Here is a 25,084-nt window from a genome sequence, read left to right as displayed (position 1 = left end):
TCTGGGATCACAGACAGTTTCCAGGGGACTACGGCGCTGGGCGTGAGTAGCGGTGTGGGTTTTAGAGGGGATCCATCTAACTCATGATATTGATTTTGCCAAACTTAGTATCTGCTGAATGAGATGGCCATCTTCCCATTTGGCCCTTGGTCATGTGTCCCTGAAGATTAAGGGACAAAATGATGTCAAGATGCCCCTTATTCCTGTCCAGGAGGAGCATTCAGTTCTGACAGCGGCCTTCACCAGCTCTGAGGCCCCCTTTGGGGCCCAGGTGTCACTCTGCTGTCCTGTGACAGGCCGACACTGGAGAGGGACTGGGAGGCTGTCAGAGATGCTCCATCACCTGGTCACCTCACCATTGCCTGAAGGCAGTCAGCAGGGACCACTGAGCTGCTGAAACACAGAGAAGGAGGGAAGGGCAAAGGGAGAAAGCAAATATCCCTTTCCAAACATCTGCTGATATTTCAGAGCATTATTCTAGCATGATATCGACCAATCGTACTAATCGTTTTGGGAAATGCCTGTAATCATTCTTTGCTCATGCCAACTGCTTTCAATTTTCCCAAAGCACCACACTCTCTTGTATTTCCAACTGTCCGCATGCATGCTTTTTCTCCTGGTTCACTCCTGCTTCGGGTGTATTATCGTCATTCTGTCTCCCTCTCAAATAATGCATACTGTGCTATGTGTCACTGCTCATTTATTTGTTTGTGGGCATTGTAGGTAATATAGCTTGCTAAAACAATTATCCTTCTCATCAATATTCTATATTCCTTGAAAGTCAGGGTTGTATCATAGAATCCCCCCCACCCCCATATCCTAAACATACTGTAATACCAACTTGGAAGTATAGAAAGAGTTCCAACTCTTGCCCTGGCTGGTGTAGCTCAGTGGATTGAATGTGGGCCTATGAACCACACGATTGAGGTTTGATTCCCAGTCAGGGCACATGCCTGGGTTGCAGGCCAGTTCCCAGCAGGGGACCCACGAGAGGCAACCATACATTGATATTTCTCTCCCTCTCTCCTTCCCTTCCCCTCTAAAGATAAATAAATAAAATCTTTAAAAAAAAAGGAAAGAGTTCCAACTCTTGATGAATATACTAACTAAAATGAGGATAAATAAGCAGTAGTGGTTTTATGTACAAGCCCTAGAATGAGAAATGAGTGAAGCTAAAATTTGTTATTCACTAGTTCTATGACTTTGGGTAAGTTACTGATCCTCCTAAGCCTCAGTTTTCTCATCTAGGAAACGGGGAGCATGAAGTGACTGGACACGGAGTTGCTGGTGGTTATTGCTAACTAACCTTCTTCGGTGGAAGAAGGCTGGCGTGCGTGCAGTCTTCTCCTTTGCTGATACTGGATGGACAGCGTTGCGAATTATTTACATCAAGTAATTTATGCCAGAGAATGAATGCTAAAGAAGCAAACGAAGGTGATTATTTATTTTGTTACTCTGTGTTAGCCTGGTAAAAATTCTGTGTTCTGTGAGCTACTGAGTTTTCGAGTTTATGTTTTACTCTTTAGGAAGCTGGCAAACCATGATTTGAAGGTAGGAACTGTGGATGTGAGTGTTCTAGAGCCCAAGCTGCTACTGCTAATGAATGGAACAGACTAAGGGGACCAGGTCAGGAGTGACAGAGATTGTGGCAAATGGGAGAGCCGCGCCCCTCCCAGGGGGCCCTCTGCTACTGAGCTTTGACAATGCGGGATTGGAGAGCCAGCCGTGTCCTCCAAGTTTTCATGAGAAGCTGGAAATGTAGTAGGATTTTTTTTCATGGAGTTTTCTAATTTGTGGAAGTTGGCAACTAATTCAAGCATTGTTTTAAAACACTCCACAGGCCAAAAAACCATGTCCACGGATCAGCACTGATTCACAGGTCACCAGCTTGTGACTTTTGATTCAAGATATCACTAACATTTTCAAGAAGCACAAAGAAATGTGGGCCATTTCGGAGTTTAAAGGGATGGTAAAAACACTATATTAACTTTGTCCAGGATAATGTGAACAGCTTTTAATATTCTGTCTGGACAATTTGCATTAAACATTGGTTAATTTTTTTTTAAAAGAAGCTTACATGGTGTATTTTAACTCCTTTCATCCTTCAGCAAGTTCATCACCAAGGTTTGCAATCCTGACCTCCTGTGGAAACAGACCAGAGAGTGAACTTCATTCTCCTAACAGGCCTCTGTGTGATATTAGCTGGAGAAAGCCCTGTAGCTCAACAGGCAGATGGCAGTAAGAAATTAACTAGAACTTGAGCAAGGCTGAGGTTTCCATGGGAACAGAGGAAGCACCATACTGCCTGGCGTTTGAACTGAATAGGAAGAGGCTCCTGATCAGCACAGCTTTAGACGTGATCAGACTATTCCACCACTCTCCCCACATGTTTAGCTTTCCCTCCTAAAGTGCTTTCACTTTAGTTAATAACAGGATAATAAATGCTTCTCAGGTGCATGCTTAAATAGGTTAATGTGTATGTATCAGAAACTAGAAAAGGTTAGTATCTAATTGCTGAAATTTGAAAACCATTAATACACTTTAGTGGTCTCCATCACAAAAACTACATTCCTTACTAAGCCCTTGGAATGCAGAATTTATTGCTTTAATCTTCTTCTGCTATAAAGAATAGTCATTCCAATAAATTGGATTTTTTCTTTCAGTGTGTTCCTTTTTAAGGAATAAAATATATCATTATTATAGGTTTTGCCTGAACTTCCATGCACTCAGCATGTGAGGGGTAAGCATCTCTGGGGAGTATTATGATTTCCGAGCTGGCGGAGGAAGAGACGTCACCTCACTTGCGTCTGCCTCTCATCTAGAGGCGGGTTAACTGGGAAGCGCAGCCTCGTGCCCCTTCTCTCGCCTTGACCTCTTCCAAGGCCCTGGGGCTAGCTTTCAGAATGTTTCCGTGGGCCCATATCTTTGTAAAATTTTTGTAATGTTTGTCTATAAAAGATATTTTAACTGCAGCGGTTAAGACTGCCATCCCTTTCCACTTGGATTTTGCCCCGTCACAATTCCTTCCCGTTGAGAGGTGGCAGAGTGGCTGCAGTTATCTTTGGGATCTGGACAAGGGAAGTTGACTTGGAGAAACAGTAAGTATGGATTTAATGGGGAATATTTATGTATTTATGTGGGTCACGGTTTTGTGAATGGATATGTTACTGTCAGCTGTCCTGTCACAGGACTAACTTGTAGTAATGTTCCTATTGCCCGCTCTGTTAATCCACTCCTTATCACAGCCTGAAGGTGCGGGGTCAGAGACTGAAGGGAGATGTGACCATGGCCTGGCATGAGGGTGTGGGGGACAAACAAGATTAACGTGGAGCCAAGAACTAGTCCATGGAGAATTCTTTCCCTCATCGGACATGTCAAGTTACAAATGAGGAATTTGGTTCTCAACGAGTTCTAGTCAAGTTGGAAGTTCTAGTTAATCAGAAATAGTCTTGATAATGCAGTGCACGCACTTATAAACATCTGTGCAATTCATATAGGAATGTGTGATACAGAATTTATCAGAATTCCTATGATTAATTTTCTAACTGAGTTAACATGAAAGACTGGCGACAAACGTAATGTAAAATTCAATACCTAACTACCACAGGAAGGCTGATGACAGAATGGTTAATGAGAAATGTCCATTCAAAGAGACTGAAAATGGGTAATTATTACAGGAAATATCCTGAAAGGCCTGAAATCTTAAAACTCACAGAAAAACTTGATAGAGGTTTTCAAAAATTTGATCACAATCTTAAAAATTTATACCACATTATCAACCATGAACTGTGCAGCTGAAAGAAACTTTTGAACTATCAATAACAAAGATCAAGATTTTAATATTGTCCTGTGCTAGTGACTCTTTTCATTGCTAGCAATAATACACTTCTCTCCCACAAAAACTTCTGTTGGTCTAAGTAAGCAACTACTGATGTTATATTGAGTTTTTATGAACACAATATAAGGTTTAAGTGAGTCCATTTTTATAACTCATAATTTAATAAGTATTGAATTCCACATGGGAGTTAAGTTCAATAAATCTGTTTTTTTGAGAATAAGTTCGTAAGGGTTCAGAATCACCCTAGTTTCTTTCAAGCGCAGGTGTGTCTAATCTCTGTGCTCACATACACCCTGTGTTTGAACAGTAGTTCTTAATAAACAATAGATAGTACGGTGACTGTAAAAATGAAGAAATAGAACCTGAATTACTTCAATTGTCATTATTAGTGCAAATAAACCTCTGATCTTTGCAGTTTACTTTTTGGAAATAATTTTTCAGCTCTTTCCCCCCATTTTAAAGAACATAGTAATGTAACTAAAAATATGAATCCGTTATCTTTGCCCTTTTGTACTGTTATTGATAGTGTTATTTTTATTACTTTGTTTTTTCTGAGTATATACAGTCTAATAAAAGAACAGTTAAGTGGAAAAAGGAAACCAAATGCCAATTTACCAAGCTAGAGACCATACTGAATAATCTCTTAGTCACTTCTCTCCACAGAAAATGATACAAAATGCTCTCATATGAAGAGGTAATCAAAGCAAATGTAACCTCAAGAGTGATAAAAAGAATTATAGAGATGCGATAGGCAGTTTATTAACAAAAATATTTTTTTTTATTTTTCTGAATTCTGTAAAGTTTATGGTATTTGACAACTTGTTAAAATTTGTAATTTGTTTTATTTCTATTATCATTCTAAATAAGCATTCATTTCAAACCCAATTTTGTATTTGTAATTTGTAAAAGCTTCAGGCCCCGTAAAACCCAGATCTCCCTTGTTCTCATTCTCTTCTAATGGCAAAGTCAGGTTTTTTGTAAAGGTAGAATTTACAGACAGTAAAATGCAGGACTCTTAAATGTATAGCTCACTGAATATTTATATAACTGTATAACCCACCAGCCACAAAGATGCAAAACATTTCCATTCCCCATAAGAAAAAAATTTTAGTTTCTAAGATACTCAGTTTTAAGAGTTCATATATCCACAAAACAAGATTATTTTGCTAAGGAAAAGCAATATTCAAAGAACATAAACTCCTAGTGATAAAATCATAGTTACTAAAATCAAAAACTCAACAGAGAGACCAGAAAGTAAGGTGAAGGAAGTACTCAGAACACTGAGGGGAAAGATCAGGAGGTGAAATGTACGAGAGAAAAGACGAGACACCGAGAGCTGCCCGTAGGAACAGCTCCAACCGACAGGAGTCCCAGAAGAAAGAAAATGGAAGGGAGGAAACTTTAAAGAAATAAGAGTTTTTACACTCAAAGAATGACATGACTCCTCATATTTTAGGGAGTTACTTATTGCAGTACACAGAAAATCAATAGTTTGGAAGTTCTAGCTCACTGTATTTTTTTACATGCATTTCTCTTAGGACATCTCTTTACACATTTATAAAACAAATACAATTTAAAAATTAAAAAATGAAATGGAACCAAATCAACAAAACAAATGGCAAGCAAAATATAACCAGAGACATTAAAATTAAGAACAATCTGACAGTAACCAGAGGGGAGGTGGGAGGGGATAATGGGGGGAAAAGAATGAAGGGTTTTCAGGAACAACTATAAAGGACACATGAACAAAACCAAGGTTGGGGGTGAATCAGGGGAGAGAGGTGAGGATGGTTGGGGTAGGGGGGGGAGTTGTGGGGGTTAAATGCAGACAACCATACTTGAACAATAAAATAATTTTTAAAAATTTAAAAAATTAAAAATAAATGTTAGAAGGGAACTTGACCTGCGCTGTAGATTGGCTCAAATGATCTGCTGTAGATTGCATTTGGCCATTGTCATTCATTCAGTCACCTGACCCACATTTACTTGGTGATAATCCATGGCAGAACCAGTCTCCAAGAAAAGGACTCATTTCCGCTATACATCTAACCTTAGAACAGTATCATAGAGGTAAAAACACACAGTTAACTCAGTGTTTTTCATTGCCATTAAGTAATATCTTTTATTTTATTAAAATATTTTATTTATTTATCTTTAGAGAGGAAGGGAAGGAGAGAAATATCAATGTATGGTTGCCTCTCGTGGGTCCCCTGCTGGGAACTGGCCTGCAACCCAGGCATGTGCCCTGACTGGGAATCGAACCGCGATTCTCTGGTTCGCAGGCCCGCGCTCAATCCACTGAGCTACACCAGCCAGGGCCCAAGTAATATCTTTTAAAAATAAATATATTACTTTGTCCTGGACTCATGCTTTCTGAATGTAATGACTTACATATTTCATTAATTCTAAACAATTCTGGCCAATATCTTTGGAAATATTGCCTCTCTTCATCTTCTCCATTCTCTCCTTTTACAATCCCTAAGAATTGTTCTGTGGGACATTCATATTCTCTTAACCCCTCTTTAATATTTTTTTCCTATTTTCCCATTTTTTCATTTCATATTATTTCCAAAGATCTGTCTTCCAGTTCACAAATTCTCTCTTCACTTGTGTCTAACCTGTGCTTCAAACCATTCTTTAAGCTTTAAATTCAGAGCTACACTTTTCTAGTTGTTCTTGACACTCTTACATAGCTATATTTTTTTATAGTATGCTGTTATTTTCTTCTGTTTTGATTTATTATCTGATAATGTCTTTAATCTTTTAAAATTTATTTTATAACCCTTATAAAACTCTGGTAGCTCTGTTAAATGAATTTCTGGGGAACCTTATATGGTTCTTCGTTGTGTCTCTTGAATTTTGTTTAGGTGGTATAGTTTTTGCTTTTATTTTGTACTGTTGGATTATAAACTCAACTTCAGCAGAGTTTGTTTGTGGGTGTCCTGTGAGGCTTACGTGGAGGGCATGACTTCCAAAGGAATTTTATATTTGTTTCTTCTAAGTGTCCAAGTGGTCCTAGAACAAATTTTAAGTTAATTCCTTAGCATGGGAGCTTCTGAATCATGAGTATGTTGTTTATAAAGAAGACCAGGTTTTATTTACACATTCTCAAGGGAGGTTCACTTGCATCCCACCAACCTCGCGCTGAGGTCAAGACAATGAAGTTTTCTTATTGTCCTTATTATCTCCTACTGTAGTGATGGTGGAATACTTTTTGACTCATTCTTTCTCTGTGGGAGGGGTGTGTGTGTGTGTGTGCCTGCGTGTGTGGCTGCTCAGTTTCAGTTCTCCATGTGGCGTAGGCCCCAGGCCTCAGCTTCTCGTACTAAAACCCTAGCGCTGGTGTCTGAGTTTAGCACCCACTGTTCACTCTGTCGCTCCATAGGCAAGTCAAGGGTCAATTTAAGAGTTTACTCCTCTTGTTTTATGTTTCCTTTCCAATTTGCCTCCTGGGGAATTTCTGTTCATTTCTTTTGAATTTAGCTATGCATGTGAAAACTACTTTTTATATTTTGTGTGGCATTTATGTGAGTTTTTGTAGCAGGAAAGTTATTTAATTTGTCATAGTCTGGGAAACTAAAATTGTTATTTGCATTCTTGTATTTATTTCAAATGGCTTTAAAAACCAAAGTATTGCTGAATTCAAAATCCTTCCTAAAGATTTTCATACTCACTTTGCTGTGTAGACTTGGTTGGTAAGGAAGTCACCAGAAATGTAACATTTCAGTCAGTCTTTGGAAGATGAGTCATTCAGTACACTTATCTACCATCAACCCTAAGTCTTCAAAGTCTTACATATGATGAAATTTAAAGTAAGTTTTTGTCCAATTGATTTATCTTATTTTATACATTAAAAGATATAAATATTTTAATACACAATGTCATCAAGGTTATTTATAACAACTGATTTCTAAGTGCCAGGCATTTAGAAAAAATGAGTGCTTTATCAATTAGATGCATAGAGGTTATACGACATTTTTCTCATGCCATGTAATGAGTGACAGGGTTGGATTCAACCTTAAGTGTAACAACCATGAAATGAGCCCATCAAGGAGCTTAACGGACCAAGGGCCTCAAAGTCCATTGCCATGTTTGCACTGAGCTTCACTTTCCTGGTGGCTCCCAGCCAGTTACCAAATATAGCAGGAATTCTAAGGCTCCTTCTGTTGAGACCCAAGACACCTCTAGTGGACGATGGTTCATAAACTTCCCAATGGCTTTGCTGACTCTTCCTTAAACTAAAGGGTAGCCCGAATGCATCTACTTGACCTTCCTTCCCTTTCTTCATTACAGGTCAGATTTGCATTGTGTTCTGACTGCTTTCCTAGCATATTCTGGCTTCATCTGCATTTTCTCTCATAGTCATTTCCCTAATTAAACCCTTCCATCTTTAAAATTCCACTTTTCTCAGGAGACCAAGACTATCACTCTGTTTGATCTCAAAACTCATGCTTTTACAAAAAATAACTAAAAATGGATTAAATGGCTAAAGGTAAGAATGACCAACTATAGAACTGTTAGAAGAAAACACAGGCATAAATCTTCATGACCTTGGGTTATATTGTGGACCGCTCTGCCTGGTTCTAGGAATTGTACCTCTACCCCCTGTGGCTAAGGATGAGCAACGACCTCTGGAATGCGAGCCACAGGAGACAAATCTTGTCTCTGGTAGCAAATGCTGCCTCAGTTTCCTCCCTGCCCCCAAAGCATGGTTGGGAGTCCTTGACGGGTAAGACCTCTCAGAGGAGGGGCAACCTAGGCCAGACATGATCACTTAGGAGGCCACCATGGAAGGACTGGGTGGGGGGCCTGCAACAAAAAGCAATGGACTCTCGCCCCCCCCTTCCGGCTTTGAGAAAGTTGGAGTCTCCATGTCCCCTGGGAGAAGCACTTGCTGGCTCTAATCCCCTTAAGTCTAGCCTTGCTAGAGAGTGTCCTGGGGAAAAATCTGGCATCACAAAGAATTCCCGAAAAACCTGTGAAATCCGCTCTGCTAAAAATGCTTTCATTCATATGTTAAGGGTTCGAGCAGGAAACTCTAAAAGTTCTACTCCTGACAGACTCTGACTCAGACTATCTACTGTTTGATCCTTGCCACCCTGTACTCCTGTGTATTAGATCCCAATAAAAGCCCTTGGAGGAAGGGGCTCGAGGCCTTTTTCCCCTGAGAAACTGGCCTCTGCTCAATGCCTTTTTCCTCTGGGAAACTGGCCACTTCTCTGCAAGCAGATCCTGTCTCAGTCATGCTTACTCTCATCTGTGGCACATGGGGGGACTTGCAAGGAAAGTCGCCCCCACAGGGTTAGGCAGTACTTTGTGAGATATAACACCAAAAGCATAAGCAACAAAAGAAAAAAAATTACATATATTAGACTTTATCAAAATTAAACCTTTTGTGCTTCAAAGGATAGCATTAAGAAAGTGAAAAGTCAACACACAGACTAGGAGAAAATACTTGCAAATCATACATCTGATAAGGAACTCCTCTCTAAGCTACTAAAGAGAATTATAAAGAGAACTTTTATAATTCAATAATAAGGAATGACCCAATTAAAAATGGACATTTGTCCCAAGAAGCTGTCCAAATGATCACTATGTACATCAAAAATACTCAACAGCATTGGTCATCAGGAAAAGCAAATTAAAACCACAATGAGATGCCCATAGGATGACTATGATAAAAAGTCAGATGATAACAAGTGTTAGCAAGGATGTGAAGAAACTGAAACCCTGATATACTGCTGGTGGGAATGTAGAATGGTGCAACCACTTTGAAAAACATTCTGGTGGTTTATCAAAAGTTTAAACATAGAGTTATCATATGACTCAGCAGTTCTTCTTGGTATACTCCCAAGAGAAATGAAAACATATGTTCACACAAAAACATGTATGTGAGTACTTATGGCAGCATTATTCACCATAACCCTAAAGTTGAAACAACCCAAATGTCCATCAACCGATGAATGACTATACAAAACGTGGTCTAGGCATAAATGGCGTATTCTTTGTCCGTGAAAAGGAGTGAAGTCTGGATACATGCTGCAACATGGACAGACACATTCTGCTATGTGAAAGAAGCCACAGACAAAGGGCCGCACACTATATGATGCCATCTACGTGAGATGCCCAGAGTAGGCAAATTTATGGAGACAGAAAGCAGACTAGGGGTTGCCAGAACTGGGGGTGAGGGAGGCTTGGGGGGATAACTACTAAGTGTATGGGATTGCTTTGGGGATAGATGAAAATACACCGATTAATTGCGGTGGCGGTGGCACAGCTCTGGGAATACACTAAACAACACTGAGTTAGACTCTAAATGAGTGGTTGTATAGTACGTAAATAACATCTCCATAAATCTATTATAAAAATCCATTCTCTTTAAATACAATGTGTCTCCTGTTTGGCGTTTATCACAGAGTACCTTGTCTTAGGGTTATTTTTTGCCAATCAAAATGTTTCTTCCTATTCCCCAAATAGTGATGATTTTTGAACTGTGGGGTTTCCCCTGGATTTGTTTTCTTCGTTATATCTTTCAAATTTTCTCCAGTGGATATATATTACATTATACTGAAAATGACATTGTGCAGAAATGAAAATATCATTTCATGAACAGAATCATTAGCTCCTAAAGGGTAAACTCTGTGTACCTTTGTGGATTCTTCTGATGCTAGTACAATCTCTTCTACACAGTAGGTGCTTAACAATGGCATGCAAAATACATGGATGATGGCACTGGGGTTGAATTTTCTTACAGTTGTAAATCTTTTGGTCTTCAGTAACCTACATGAATTTGTTATTGGATTTGTTAGAGAGTTCAGGAAAAGCAGATGTTACTTTGCGATTATAAACCTTAAAAGATGTAAGTATTTTCACTGAAAGGAAAAAAGTTTTAGTTTGGATGCTAATTTCAGTAGCAGCTATTTCAGAGATATGGTAGATTTAATCCTAATACTCATTTTCAGATGGATTCCGGCACACCATTTAGATCCCCCGGCTTCCCTCTCGGAGTTACTGTATGCACTGGAAGCTCCATTAGTGTAGCCCCTTGTGCTGGTATGCTGGTTCATTTTGGGGATTATTTACTCTGCCATGTTTCTTCTTGAAGGCAGTGTCATCTCCTGACTGTATTTTACTAGCCCTTTTCCTTCATCTGCCTTCTTTACCCTTCTTTGTAACTTCTCCATCCCTTCTTTTTTGGAAGGCAGGACAGAGGGCTGGTCATCTGGCCTGCACTGGGCACTCACTATTTGCCAGGCCCAGCCTTTCACATTCGGAAATACTGTTTCCTCCTCACCATGAGAATGCTGAAATGTTGCCATTTCAGTCTCATCTGAGATGAGGAAACTGAGGCACAAGCTGTAAGTGGCAGAGTCTGGACTGGGACTGGCAAGGCAGCCTCGTGTGAGGTCAAGAGCAGATCTGGCGCCGGGCTGTCTGGGCTTGAATCCGGGCTTCACTGCTCACCAGCTGCGTGACACCCCTCTCTGTTTCCTGGTTTCCTCACAGGGAAGATAATGGTCTATCTTACAGGGTTGGAGTAAGGAATGAGTTAGTCAATTATTTGTAATGCACTTAGAATAGTGCCTGGCACCATGCAAGTGCCATATAAGTGTTTTAAAAGTAAATAAACCGAAGGCTGTCTGACTCCAAGGCCAGTAATGGTGGAATTTCAGGTCTGTTTTTAGTTCCATCCATCCCCCATTAAAGCAGAGTTGAACAAAGGCTAAACTTGAGTTCCGAACAGGAACAGAGACTTTGCTGCTGAGGCACCCAGGGGACTTTCTGCCCTGTCCTCCCATCTTGCCAGCAGCCATTCTAAAATGTGAATCCTTTTGCTTTAAGTTACTTCAGAGTATTCGGCTATTGCATACCCAGCGCTAGGCTCCCCAGTGGATGCCTGCTCTATAAATTCTCACTGTGGTCTCACATAACACCCTCCCCACCCCCACCTTTCCTGGGACCTGGCCTGCCTCTCCCATGCTATCATTCCCACCTGGTTCTTTCCTCTCCAAGCTCCAGCTTGTGGGATCCATGATCCCCACCCAGCTCGTTCCTACCTGAAGGCTTTTGCACCCGTCTGGAAATATTTCCCAGATTGTTGCATGGTTAACTTCTCTTCCATTCATGTCATCTCATCACACTGTCTTGTCAGAAAAACCTTCCTTGATCATCACTTGGGCTCTCAGGCAAAAACAGAAGGCATGCTCTCAAATAGGGGCAGCTAAGAAGAGTTTATTACGGGACCATTAGGAGGAAGTGGGCAGGGTGGGGAAACCAGAATGGGATGGGGAAGCCTTTACCACCACCAGGCCTGGGGAAGTGAGGTGTGACAAGAGGAGACAGGGAACCATCAGGGAACTCAAAGAGGCCCCAAACAGAGCTGCATGCAGCCCTGAGCTGAACAGTGCAGCCAATCCCCTGACTTTTGCAGAAATGGAGGGGGGCATAATTACCCACTTCCCTCTCCTCTACCCTCCCCCCCATCTCCTTCCTGCCTCCCTCCCATTAATGGAACCTGGACACACAGGTCAGTTGGTCTCCCAGGTGGAGAATGGAGGGGTAATGGACTTAGTCAACACTCTGTCTTCCCAGGTCACAGTTTATCTCCTCCTCTATCTCTTCATATACAGGGTCCAGAAGAAGCAACACTGTTGAATGTGGTTGGTAGGGTACATGAATGTCCTGCATGAGATGGACAGTAACTTGAACATTTCACCTAAAATGTCATATGACCTGCTTGAGTGTGATACTGTTATGTTACAGAATTACATGCTTATGATTTTGTAATAAAAGATTTGGTATGGATTAGCAGCTCATAAAACAGGGGCGCTATTTGTGCCAGATCCTGTATCTCACTCTCCACAATTACCGGACCTTCTTCTTTATTTTTTTTTTCACATGTTGATTGTCTGCCCACCCCCCTCTAATTCCCTCTAGAATATAATTATTCTAAAGGCTAGGACTTCGAGTTGTTCTCTCTTTTTCTTTCTTTTTTCATCACTGGGTTCTCAGCAGCTACCTCGGTGCACAATACTTTTGGGTCGAATGCATTATAATAGACTGGGGCACAGGTAGCTTGCCCAGAGAGAAAAAGGCTTATAAGGGTCGTCTTTCTTACAAAAAGATCAGGTGACTGAACCCTCCGTGGTGCAGGGTCAGAGGGTTCTTGGGACCACTGGGGCCTCTTGCCCCCATTTCTGCAGTAGGAGGGCAGCAGGTGCTGCTCGGCCACAGCCCGCGAGACCTCCTGCCTCGTTGCAGCAGTGCTGACTCTCCGGGGATTTGTGCGCCCGGCTCCACGCGCATCTCCCAGGTGCTGCCCGTTTTGCCCGCCCATCCGCAGGCAGCCCTGCGCCGGGACTTGCGGGGCGGCTGGCCGAGTCCCTTTCCTGGTCCGGTTGTGGGCAGGGAGGCAGACACCCAGCCCTCCCTCTTGGTTATTTTTAGTCGGTAGCTGACACCCCACCCCTCCTGTCCCCGGTGGAGGCGGAGCGGCCAGAGAAGGTGGAGAGCAGAGGGAGCTCCAGGCGCCTCCACGCTCGCTCCCGCGGGGAACTCCAGGCGCGGCCGAGCCCTGACGGCGCTGGGAACAGCTGCCGCGGCGTCCTCCAGCAGCAGCGCCGCTCACCGCGGAGACCTGCGCCGGCGGGGGAGGGGCGTGCAGGGGAGGGGGAAAGAGGGCGGGCGGGAAGGGGCGGGGAGCGCGCTCCTGCAGCGGCGACGGCGGTTCTCATCTAGGCGGCCCAGCGCTCGAGTGGACGCGGGGCTTCGCAAATGGCTTGTCCCGCTCTTGGTCTGGAAGCTGTTCAGCCCCTGCAGCCCGAGCCGCCCCCCGAGCCCGCCTTCTCCGAGGCTCAGAAGTGGATCGAGGTAGGTGCCCGCGGCTGGTGGGCGGCCTGGCAGGGGCTCCCGGGGCCACCGACCCCCTATCTCCCACCCCACGGACTACAAGTCCAGCCTCGCCGTCCCCTGCGCTTTCTTTTTGCCAGCTGCTTTGGGTCGCCCTCCAGGGCCTCAGGCGCGGCGCATCCCCTGGCACTGGAGTCTCCGGCGAGAGTGGGAGCGAATGCGGGACACTGCAGTGTAGCTGTGCGTGCCGGGGCCGAAAGCGGTCCCCTGCACCTCCATCCCTCTTGTCCTCCAGCCGCGCAAATCTCGGCTCCCGCCGCTTCCCGGCGCAGCCACGGGAAGCGCAATTCGAGCAGAAGCGCCGCAAAGGCGCAGGAAGCGTGAGCCTCAGAGTCCTTGCGGACACCGCATTTCGGGGGTCCTGCCCCAGGTCCTACCTACCGCCTTTTGGCCCCCCACCCTGCCCTTCCAGAGCGCAGTTGGCAGTGTCTCCGCGGAAGCGCATACCCACTGGAGCCTCTGGCTGTGTTCCCGGTACCGAGTCAGGTGTGAGGCTGGCACAGCGCACTGGGCCGGAGAACCTGCGAGACCCACCTTCGAGCGTGCCAGCCGCATAGACGTTGCCCAGCCATTGACAGCCCCCACTCCAGCCCAGAGGGGGCGGGCTCCCAGGTGCCGGGTACCCGACCCCGTCGGCATATTTCACTTCTTAAATGACTCTGTGGCAGGCCAGGGAAATCACTGGAGCTCTCGGCTCAGTCCAGGAAGCAAGCGCTAGCTGGGTGATCCTGATTTTCGATGTCTATCTGCAGAAGCAGCTTGGTAGCCCTGCGCTCCCCAAATGACGTGTGTGTGTTGCGGGGGGTGGGGCGGGGGAGGTGTCCGGACACTTGGAGGGCACAAGAGGGTAAAGGTGACCCCCCAGTGATCCGTGCAATGAGCCTGTATCTCTGGGCAGCCTTTCTTGAGGCTTTAGCACAAGGCAAATTTGCCCCTCTTCTCCTCAGTGGCAGACAGCCCTCCTTGACTGGTAGTTCAAAGGAAGAAATGTACAGCTTCGTTGTGACCCAGCAATGGTGAGGCCAGTTAGTGCTCAGACTGTCACTTAGTGTCACCCCCTATGGCACTGCGGATCTCAAGATGCTACTGGGGTAACAGGGCTACCATGGTACAGATTTAAACGTGCTGGTCTGCTGGCAGAAGCCAGGGCTCCCTTAACGCTGCTCCAACACTCCACCAAAGGCCTGCACCTTACAGGGTTAACCCGTTTCCATCGAGCAGGAGTGTTAGGCAGAGTTTAGAAACTCCTATTTAAAAATAGGGTTAAATAAACAGAAGGATACATCCGGGGCTCTGTTGCTAAAAGGCCCAACCCTGTCCCTCATAATTCGATGGCCCATGACCGGACGGGAAAAAGACCTTGGCTTTTTACTTTTCATAAGTGGCTGGAATAGCTTGGGGTGTGACAGGTACTGTCTCTATGCCGCACACTTAGGCTCACAGGACACCCAGGAGACACTGCAGTCACTGGCTTAGCTAAGAGTTGGAGTACTGTGTTTTTCACGTTCTTGAACTTCGAAATTCTCAGGGGAGATCTCGGGTGTGGAAAGTGGTGAGGGGGTGCTGTGAGAGCAGAGCGCTCTTGCAATTCCAGTAGGCAAATGGTCTATTCCCAATATCCTTGATTGTTGGTGACATTGGCACACTCTGCTTTAAAAATGTGTTGTGGTATAAGTTACATACAGGAAGGTGCACAAATCTTTAAGGAACACATCCTACAGAATTTTGACATGTCTCCACTACTCTAGCCCCCACCTAGATCGAGACCTAAAATGCCTCCTTCAGCCCAGAAGATCACAGCCTGTTTGAAAGTGGTGGTATATTTCAAGCTAAATATTCAGCACAAAATGTCAGCTTTTGTCTTTGTTCTATGGGTTAAGAAAGAGGGAGGAGTTCCTTAAGAAAGTAGAGTCCCCTCAGGCCCTAGAGACAGCTCGGCATTATTCTTGATACTGTACAATTGGAGAATGTGAAAACCTGAAAACTGGAATGGGGCATGTGTGGCTCTAGGATGGGGGCCGTGGAGCTGCGTGCATTATTGAAGTGGCCTATCTCCTTTCCATTGAGGAGTTCGGTTTCACGGAAAGGAGAGCTTCCCCTCCCGGGATACACAAAAAGGTATTTGCTCCAGGGAGAGATAGAGACTTTCCCCCCTTGCTCCCCCAAGGTTCCTCTTGAAATGCAAATGCTGTGTCTGCAAATGGTGGGGGGGATTCCAGGAGCCAGAGCAGATGGTTCGGCCGGCAGTCGCCTGGTGAACAGAGATTCCTGGGCTAATATAGCAATAAGGCAGTACTTAGTGTGAGCTGCATTCCCGAGGGGGTTGTTATCTGGAGACAATTGCATCTCCTTTAGGGGCCCCATTGTCTTCGGCAACATCCTTATTGGCAGGGCTTTGTTTTTCACTTTTGTTCAGTTGGTGATTAAATTTCCCACAGGCCCTTTCTTTTTTCTTTTGAGTAGTCAAGAATTTCACCATTTCAGAAAAATGTTCCCTTGAGCACAGCAGGTTAATAAACAAACTCTGCCACTTGTCACTCCTCCTTGGGCCTGAGTCTCTCTCTGAGTCATGGGTTCGCTGGTTGGTGAGAAAACTAAAGGAACAAGCTCTGGGAGAAAACTCCTTAGTGAGGAATTTCTCGGCCTGCAGCCGTGGCTATTTGAGGGCTGTTACCGGGCAGGAAATGGTGGCCTGGGAACCTGGCTTGCACCTCACTCCTCCCCCACTCCCAGCTTCTGCCTTAGCTGGCAAAGGTGAAACCCGAATGGAGGTCACAGACCATGTGGGAACAGTTCAGTAACACTTGCAGTGACTTTTTTATAGTTGTAGGAGCAGGCAGCTTGTCTTAATGTGGGTGTGGGGAGACTCCTAAAGGAAACAGCAAACTTCAAGTATGAACTCTGACTGCTGGCAGGCAGGGGCCTACCTTCCATCCACATTCCTTTTCTGGAAGGCCTTCCTAAGCAAAGGGGCAGTAAGTACAGCACAGTTAGGAGGTCACACCTCGGGGTTGGACAGCCTGGGTTTGAAGGCTGTATCTATTGCCTTCTAGCTGGCTGACCTTGGACAGGCTGCGTTTCCTCTCCTTTTAGTTCTAAATATTTTCTTTGAAAGCTAGCTCTAGTTGGTAATAACAACAGAAATAACAAAGAGATATTGTTGAAAGCATCTGTTAAAACAGGAATACTAATAATAGCTTACTTGCCTCAGAAGAGTGACATGAGGATTAAATAAATTAATATTATATTTAAAACATTTGAATAATGGCTAGTACTTAGGAAGTACTGTACAAATAATAGTATTACTCTTACTGTTAATATTGCTCCAATATTATTTTGCCTGCTCCCATTATTATACCAGTACTGGCACCATACTGGTCTGTCACCATGACTCCCATCGTTAATACTGCTCTTACTGCCGTTGTTGTTAATAATAACCAGAGTTGTTTTTTTCTTTTTTAAATTTAACTCTTGTTCAAGTACAGCTTTCTTTCTTGTATTCCCAGCCCTGCCCCCCACCCCAGTGCTCCCCACCTCCCTCCCATCTCCACCCCCCACCTTAGTTATTGTCCATGTGTCCTTTATACTTGTTCATGTCAGAGCTGGTTTTGAAAGAGGAGTTTCAGAACCCTAAGTTTCTAGTGTCAAGAGTATAATTTAATTACCTACCGATCTCATTCTCTTATCTTTCCCTTACTAACTCTGGATAGCCAGCCTGGAAGTTAGGTAGATGCTATGTGTTACTCTAACTTGCATTAAAACAGAATAAAGGATCAAGGGAAAGCCTGTAATATCTAGTCATAAAATGATCCTGATGGTCCATTAAGGTTTAGAAAACAGCACCTTGACATTATGCTGAATATGTAAGTTTAATGCCTAGCCTTTGTTACCAGACTTCCAACGGAATGCTCACCGCCTCTCCCCCAGACAAGCCAATGTTTGGGATGAATATTCATCTCAAATGCAGCAGTGTTTTGTCCACTGAAGTCTCAATTCCTGCAGGAAAAAGAATAATTCCTCCTTCCTTTCTCCTCCCTCCCTCCCTTTCTTTCTTCCCTTCTTTCTTTTTCCCTGATGGGATTTATTGAGTTACAGGAGTTTGTGAGCAGGTAGATGATTCTAATTTTCTTGGTCCCTCCTCCCACCCACAACAGTATTTCTCTCTAATCTGTCATTCTTCTCTGCCATGCCAAACACATAGAAAACAGATGTCCCTTCAACTTGGTTTCAGTTGTGATTTGGAACAGGTTGCCAAGTCTTTAGAGAAGGGTTGGAAATTTCAACCCAACTCAGTCGTAGTTCTCAACTTGAGTTTCTGGACTCCTTTAACTTAATCAAAGCATCCTTGTGGGGCTTGGTGATGAATATAATCTTATTTGTGACCCAATCCATATTTCACATGAGTGGGAACTGGTTGCACTTTATCATTTTTGGTCATTTCCCCTGCCCGCTTAGACTTGTTTTCTTATTCACCTGGGACCTGATTTTGAAGATTAAAAGCACCAAGGGTACCTTAGCTTTCCAAGATGAAAAAATATTGTATTGTTTGGCAGTAGGGAGAATTTGTGTGTAGGCTTTGAGAGAATCTAGCATTTAGTGGCCAGCAGTATATGACATTTGTGATGTGATGATGAGTGAGCGTATGCCATCAGTTATATAGTCATTCTAATTCTCTGTCTCTGTAGGAACTTGATGACTCACATCTTTATACCACAACAGAAATAAAACTTTGCATATGGTTCTCCAGCTCTATATGGAAAGCCGAGGAAGAGGAAGAGAAACTTTCTCTGGCAAGATCAAGAAAGGAGTAGGTTCTGAATAGATATGTAAATTAGAACAGGCAGCATCTCTCTCACAATGACATTTAAATAGTCTGGCTTGTTTGTATACAAGGGCTGCTATGACACAATGCTGTCACATGGTAGGAGAACAGTGAGGTCCCACAGATTTGGGGAAAAGGGAAGTGGATTGGGAGGTGGAGCGGGCACTTCTTGCTCCACCATCTCCCTGGAAACCGGGTTTGCATCAAGTCAACTCCAAAGAGCCAGACTGAGCTCTGGCAGCCAGGAAGGGGGAGGCTGGGGCATGTGTTCCCAGCAACTGCATCGCTCTGCCCCCTGCTCTTTGCTGACAGATGACAATGGAGCCATGATGGAGACATCTGGCTGTGATTCCGAGGGTGGCAGCCAGTGCAGGGTGGGACCAGGCAGCTCCTGGAAGTTGGCCTGGCAGCTTCTCTTTTTGCTTTGGCCCATTCTGAAACTTAAATATGTCATAGTTAGGGGTAACAAGATAATGATAGTCAGGGGTAACAAGATAATGATAATGATGGCAATGAAGTTAATGATTGTGGGTGAAAGCTGGTTTGTATTTTTAAAATAAAATTTATTGGGGTGACATTGGCTAATAAGGTTATATAGGTTTCAAGTGAAAAGCTGATATGTATTGAGTTCTTACTGTGTGCCAGTCACTGGGATAAAAAGTCTATATATGCATTAATCCCTTAGGAATAAGTACTATTATTTATCCCCACCTGCAGATGAGAAAATTTGGGCTCTGAGCAACTGGATATCTTGCCCAAAGTCACACTTGAGTGGCAGGACTAGGACTTTAAAGCATCCTTTCTTCCACAAGTATATGTATCTAAACATGCAAGATACTGAGATATTTAGGCACATCCAAAATGTATAATTGGGGAAATTGGGCTTTTCAGGAGGCAGGAGACTGCCCAGAGTCATCTAGTCACAACGTACTTGTTAGAGTCAGGATTTGGACCCAGGCAGACTGCAGCCCTTGCTATCCCATCCCTTAATGGTGCCCCATATTTGCCATGCACAGGTGCCTCCCTACCCCTATAGATGGAGGCAGGATGTGGATTTAAAGAAGCTGTAGTGCCCTGAACTATTTCCCATAGTCCATCTTCTTCAGCTGCAGGACGGAGGGGCTCTCCTCACTTGGAGAGACCACCTCAGAGTTGCATTGGGTGGGGAGCAGGAAACCAAGTAGAAGGTGGTGCTACCCAGGCTCTCAGGCAAGAAGAATCAGGCTCCTCAGTTTTGTGTGCTGCCTCCGATTTCGCGTTGCTCAGAGGTTGTCTGTAGTTGAGGGTTGCTGGAATCTGGTTCCCTTCTCCTGTGGTTATTGCCCCAGCTCTCAGTCACTCCATGGAAGTTTTATTAGGGCAAATTAATTAGTTTATGACTTTTTAAAGTTTGCTGATTCCTTATCATATGATTTTTCTAGAGGATAGATATTCTAGCATATTTTATGTTTATGGCATTAGAGACTGTGGCTCTTTTGTTATATAGAGTTTTGTCTCCAGGGCCTATTTCATGAGGATAAATTAAATGCATAGTCCATGTGTGCTTGTAACATTTTCTAACAGAGCAGGTGCATTATTCTGTATTTTACACCCCCCAGAGAGTTTGAGTAAAGACCTAATACCTGTGTGGTCTGTTTGGTTCTGCAAATATGGCTGTGAGGTGGTATCTCTTCTCAGTGCTGATGTGTTTAAACATTGTTGGCACATCTGTCGGAGGCCTTTACCACGGCTCTGTCACCTTTACCTGTGAGTTCTCCCATCTGGACAAGATCTCACCTGGGAACAGTTCTGTTGTTGAGTTCAGCCAAGAGGCAGGTTCTTTGCACGGAGGAGATTGGCAGCCTCCTCTGCCGGGCTCCAGGTCCCATCCTTAGTACTGAAGGGCCCGGACAAAGCCGCTCTGTGACTTCTGGGAATCTTGGCCGGGCGTTGGCATCCCTATCACCTGTATTCCCGTCTAACCCGAATCATCTGGGCCTTCATTTTCACGATTGAGGACCGACTCACTCAACACTGGTTGGCTTTTGGGCAAACTACCCTAATTGGAACAAGATTTTCTTTTTAAGCCCAGTTCACTATTCTGTGATTTAGAAAAATGTACAGTACAATTTTATAATATTTTCCCTCTTTCCTCAGTGTGTGTGTGTGTGTGTGTGTGTGTTTACATTTAAAGCAACAGAAAGGTATCAGATATGATTTCTGGGGGGGCGAGAGATTAGGGTGGGAAAAAGGATGACTTTAGTGCGATTACATGAGAGGAAAAGATAATTGAATGTTCTTTTTAAGTGATTGAGAAATATAAAAATAGCCTAAACTAGGGGGTTACTAAATGATACAGGAGAAAAAAGTAGTCCTTTAACAATAAAAGAATGACAGAATAACAGAAGGACTTCTGCCTGGATGCGGGGAGATGTTCTACTTCCCTGTGCAAGGCGAGGGATGTCACGGAGGTCAGTTCTGCTGTGGGGAGACTCCACATTCCCACTGCTGAAAACGACATTCCCAAAGAGGTGTCCTCACGCGGCGAACTCTGTTGGGGCAGCCAAAGGTCTCAGGGAACTGTCTTCGGCGTAATGGGAGAAAGTGAGGTGATGTCGTGTGATGACAGGTACCTAGGGAATATCCTGGCCAACACCCTTTCCACTAAACTAGACTGTTGGCAGAACTGGCACCTTCAGAGTTAAATATTGGCTCGGTTGCGAAAGCTCCATGTTGCCACAGCTCTGCATGCTGCCCAGGAGAGTTTCTCCGTCACAGCTATTGCAGAATGCAGCCGGGCCTCCCGGTCAACCTTAGAAGTTAGGGCTGTACCCCACCCTTCAATCCCTAAATAGCCCATTAGGAGGCCATGTAAGAATAGGCCTGTACTTTAAAAAAAAATAAAGGTCAAGGGCATAAGGACTTGTGGCTTTTTTATTTCCAAGATCCAATACTATTATTAAAAAAGTCTTCAGCCTTCCATTTTACCAAGTGGGTGCACCAAGTGAGGAATTAAAGCTATGTTTATTGTGATGAGTACACAGCTCTCTTTTTCTCCTCAAGAGACATTTAAAAAATGATGTTCAAACAATTATTTATTCTAATGGATAACCGAATGAAGGCTCGGCTAGGCTTAGTCAAATGGTTTAAAATATGAAAAAGATTATGTGGGATGCTTGGCTGCCACCCACTTGTGAGCTCACCTCAATGTAAACACTAAAAATAAACATCAATGGTGCAAATAAGCATTAATATGTGAAAGTGTTTTGAGCAAATGAAAAAAATTCATTTCCTGAAAAGTGTTTATGAAGCTCCAGCTATCTGCCAGCCATGCTCCTAAGACCCAGGGTTAGATGGTGAACGCAATAAACATAATTCTTGTCCACATGAAGTGCACAGTGTAGTTGGAGGGGGAGGGCAGAGTTTACCTGATAAATCCATAATTGCAAATGGGGGTAAGGACCGTGAAGACAAAAATGTGGGTCTTAAGAGAAAAGTACTTTAGGCCGATAGGGACTGAGGGCGAAAATGGTATCTGAGCTGGGACCATTGAAGGGTGCTGCCCAGGGGAGTAGGACTGTTGTTAGTTTATTTATTTTTATTTTTATTTTATATATTTTTTGTTGTTGTTAGTTTATTGACATAAGGGCTTTCATATGCTCGCAACACATGCTTTTATTGTGACTATGCTTTGGAGAAAAGTAGAAAAAAGTAGAAACGCTCCTGACACTCTCCAGGTGTGTTGGAGGTGTATGTGTGTGGGAGGGTAGAGGGCCGGGAAGGGAACTGAGTCAGAAGGTCTCACATATTCTTGCAGGCCACTCAGAACAGGGTTTGCATGATGCTCCACTGCACTTCTCAGGACCAAGGCCCATGTAAGTAAAAAAATCTTCTAGGAGAAATGGTAGAGAGAACTCTGCAATCAAAATTCTTATACAACATAGGGCTGTGCTCCCTTCTGAGGTCAGAAGGGGCCGTAAGAAACCTGCCTACTTTTCAGTGAGTGAGTAGAGCAATTCTGTGTGAGACTTTGCAGGGGCAACCCACAGATGTCTTCTGACTGGGGAACGTGCCCCAAAAGTCCTCTAAAAGAAGGGGCTTTATAAATTAATAAAGTCAAGTGCCATATGGGAGCCCCATAAGTTGTGACTTCTGGAGGTTTGTGATTTAGGTTTCTTTCAACACTCAAACCCATTGTCTCTAGGCCCCACTTCCTCATGGTTCAACGTGGCTGCTAGAGATTCATCATCACATCACCCTTCCAGGAAGCAGGATGGCGGGATGGAAAGTGAAGCATGTGCCCTTCCCTTATAAGAGGACCTCCAGAAAATTCTAATGGGCATTTCTTTCATTTTATTGCCAGAATTTCAGTAACATGGCCACTTGTGAATGCAGGGGAGGCTACGGTGTCCCCAGGTAATAGTCTGAGTTCTGCTTCTCAGGAGTCTGGATGTCAAGGTAGGGACACCCTGGCATACCTTTTCTCTACTTCTCCAGTGACAGAGCCTTTTAGCACAGAGCTTAAATATGGCCACCTCTGAGGTGGACTCCCTGCTTCCTAGCTAGGCCCATTGATCCTTCTCTGTGCACACTTGCCATTTAGCATTAACCTCAGTTGGAAAAGTTGTCACATTTCACAGGGACGAATGTATGTTTGGGTAGGATCCACCTCCTTCGATAAACCCCAGAGCCCTTGTGGCCAAGGGCTGGGTCTTAGTCACGGCCCCCCTCCTCCTTGCTCTATTCCCTCTGCACCCCATTAGGGCCCCAAACCCACATTACCCACTGCCAGAGAGATTTCTCGGCGAGCCTGTGCCCAGCTATAATTGTCTGATTGGCACTTGGACTCTGGCTGTGGCAGAGAAAATAGACTCTGTTGCTGCCCTGACAGGAAGCAAAGTGTTTTTTTTTTTAAGACCGATTAAAAAAAGCAGTTTACCCAATAGTTGCCTGGAGACAGTCAGTGATTGGACACTTGGAAAGCGATTCCACTGTTGGCTCTTAGATAGGTGGTATCAGTTGAAGGAATTATTTAGGAGGCCAACCTTCCTCTCAGGTTGGACGGGTGTGGGGCTCACTGCACTTGGAGGTCCTGTCTGTGGGGCTGGGCAGCAGACATCTCTGTTTTTTAAATAAACATGCCCCGGCATTCTACGCTGGGACTCTCACCTTCCCCTTCTCTCCTCTCCTCAAAGCAGTCAGCCAGCCTCCTCTTCCTCACCTGTTGTCAGAGTTCAGGTAATTCCCATAGATTAACATGAGTGCTTCCGATTGCAGGATATCTAAAAAGAAAAACGATGAAGAATTTTTATTATAGTGGCTACCTACACGGGTTGTATTAGGTAGTTTTAAAAAGAAAATACCCCACCCACACCAGTGACTAGTAGCTGGCATTCATCAGGGATCATGGCTATGATCACTAATTGTCATGACCCAATGGAAACACTGACAAATGGCATCCTCTCTGCCTTTCTCACAGAAAAGGAAAAAAAGAGGTTGTGGAGATGAATGTTGTCATCGGCCAACAGATGTGGTTGCCGCCTGTTTCCTCAGGAACTTTGCAAGATGTCATAGAGGGGGGTGGTGACAAGTGGAAGCCTGATTCATTATGTTTCAAGAGTTGACATAATGTGATAATATAAAGCAATAATGTGGCTAGTTCAGTGCCACATAAAATAATAATGGTTATCATAATACACTTTTTGTGGGTCAGTGCTAGGCTAGGTGCTTGTTTGAGTGAATGACACAGTATCTATCTATCTATCTATCTATCTATCTATAGATATAACGATATATATGTAAACATATAATGAGATTTTATCGTTTCTCTGTCTATTGATGATATATATCTGTATATCTATCATCTGGTACAGTGCTTGGCAAATAAGGAGCTTGTCAGATAAGCACCACTTTATGCCCATTTTACAGATGGGAAAACTGGAGCACAGGAATGTGCACTGATTTGCCTGCAGTTCCATAGTCAGTAAGTGGCAGAGCTGGGATCTGAACCCAGGCAGTCTTGTTCTAGAGTTTGAATTTGGTCCAGTGACTGCCATGCTCTAGAAGTAAAGCAAAACTTCTAAAAATATCGAGATCCCAACCTAACTATCCAACCAAGCAGAAGACTTATCTCCCTTTTCTACCCACTCTTTCTCTTAACAGGTGTTTATTGAGCATCTTTTTTTGGTGCATGGTGCTGTCAGTTGCTAGGAAACAGCCCATCTATATGGCTCCTGAACACATTATCTGAAACTAGAGCCTTTTTTTTAAAAGATAAATTTTGTCAGGAGAGTGGGTAGGGCTATGATAAAACACTATAGGAGAATGACTGTGACCAATTTGTGGAACTATTTTTCTCCTTTTTCTTCACCAACCTCTTTGTCCCCTTGATTGAGACCTGGTTCTCCCTCTGTCTTCAAATAGTGCTGGGTACTGAGATCAAGAAATGAAATTATTATTAAGAAGGGGAAATAAAGCATGTGTAGTTAGTATGTCTCCCTGCCAGGCATTGTGATAGGTTCGCTATATTAGTCATC

General features: G+C 43.9%; 1 protein-coding gene across 12 annotated transcripts in view; it reads left to right on the top strand.

Moving 5' to 3' along the window:
* Positions 1-13,535: 13,535 nt before the first annotated feature.
* LIMCH1 (LIM and calponin homology domains 1) overlaps positions 13,536-25,084 on the top strand; it is a 325,311-nt gene continuing 313,762 nt past the window's right edge. For 8 of the 12 annotated variants that reach the window (XM_037064245.1, XM_037064247.1, XM_037064252.1 and 5 more), the window contains exon 1: positions 13,543-13,708. In XM_037064245.1, the coding sequence (XP_036920140.1) occupies positions 13,613-13,708 (96 nt within the window). In that variant the 5' untranslated portion in view covers positions 13,543-13,612. Of the gene's footprint in view, positions 13,709-25,084 lie in introns of all 12 variants that reach the window. The other 4 variants (XM_037064251.1, XM_037064249.1, XM_037064259.1 and 1 more) reach the window with 3 other exon arrangements.

Source organism: Sturnira hondurensis, unplaced genomic scaffold (assembly GCF_014824575.4).
Source record: "Sturnira hondurensis isolate 20B ecotype Veracruz unplaced genomic scaffold, ASM1482457v3 Scaffold0015056, whole genome shotgun sequence".
NCBI lineage: Eukaryota > Metazoa > Chordata > Mammalia > Chiroptera > Phyllostomidae > Sturnira > Sturnira hondurensis.
The sequence above is the reverse complement of the archived record's forward strand: the minus strand, read 5'-3'. Positions and strand labels throughout refer to the sequence as shown.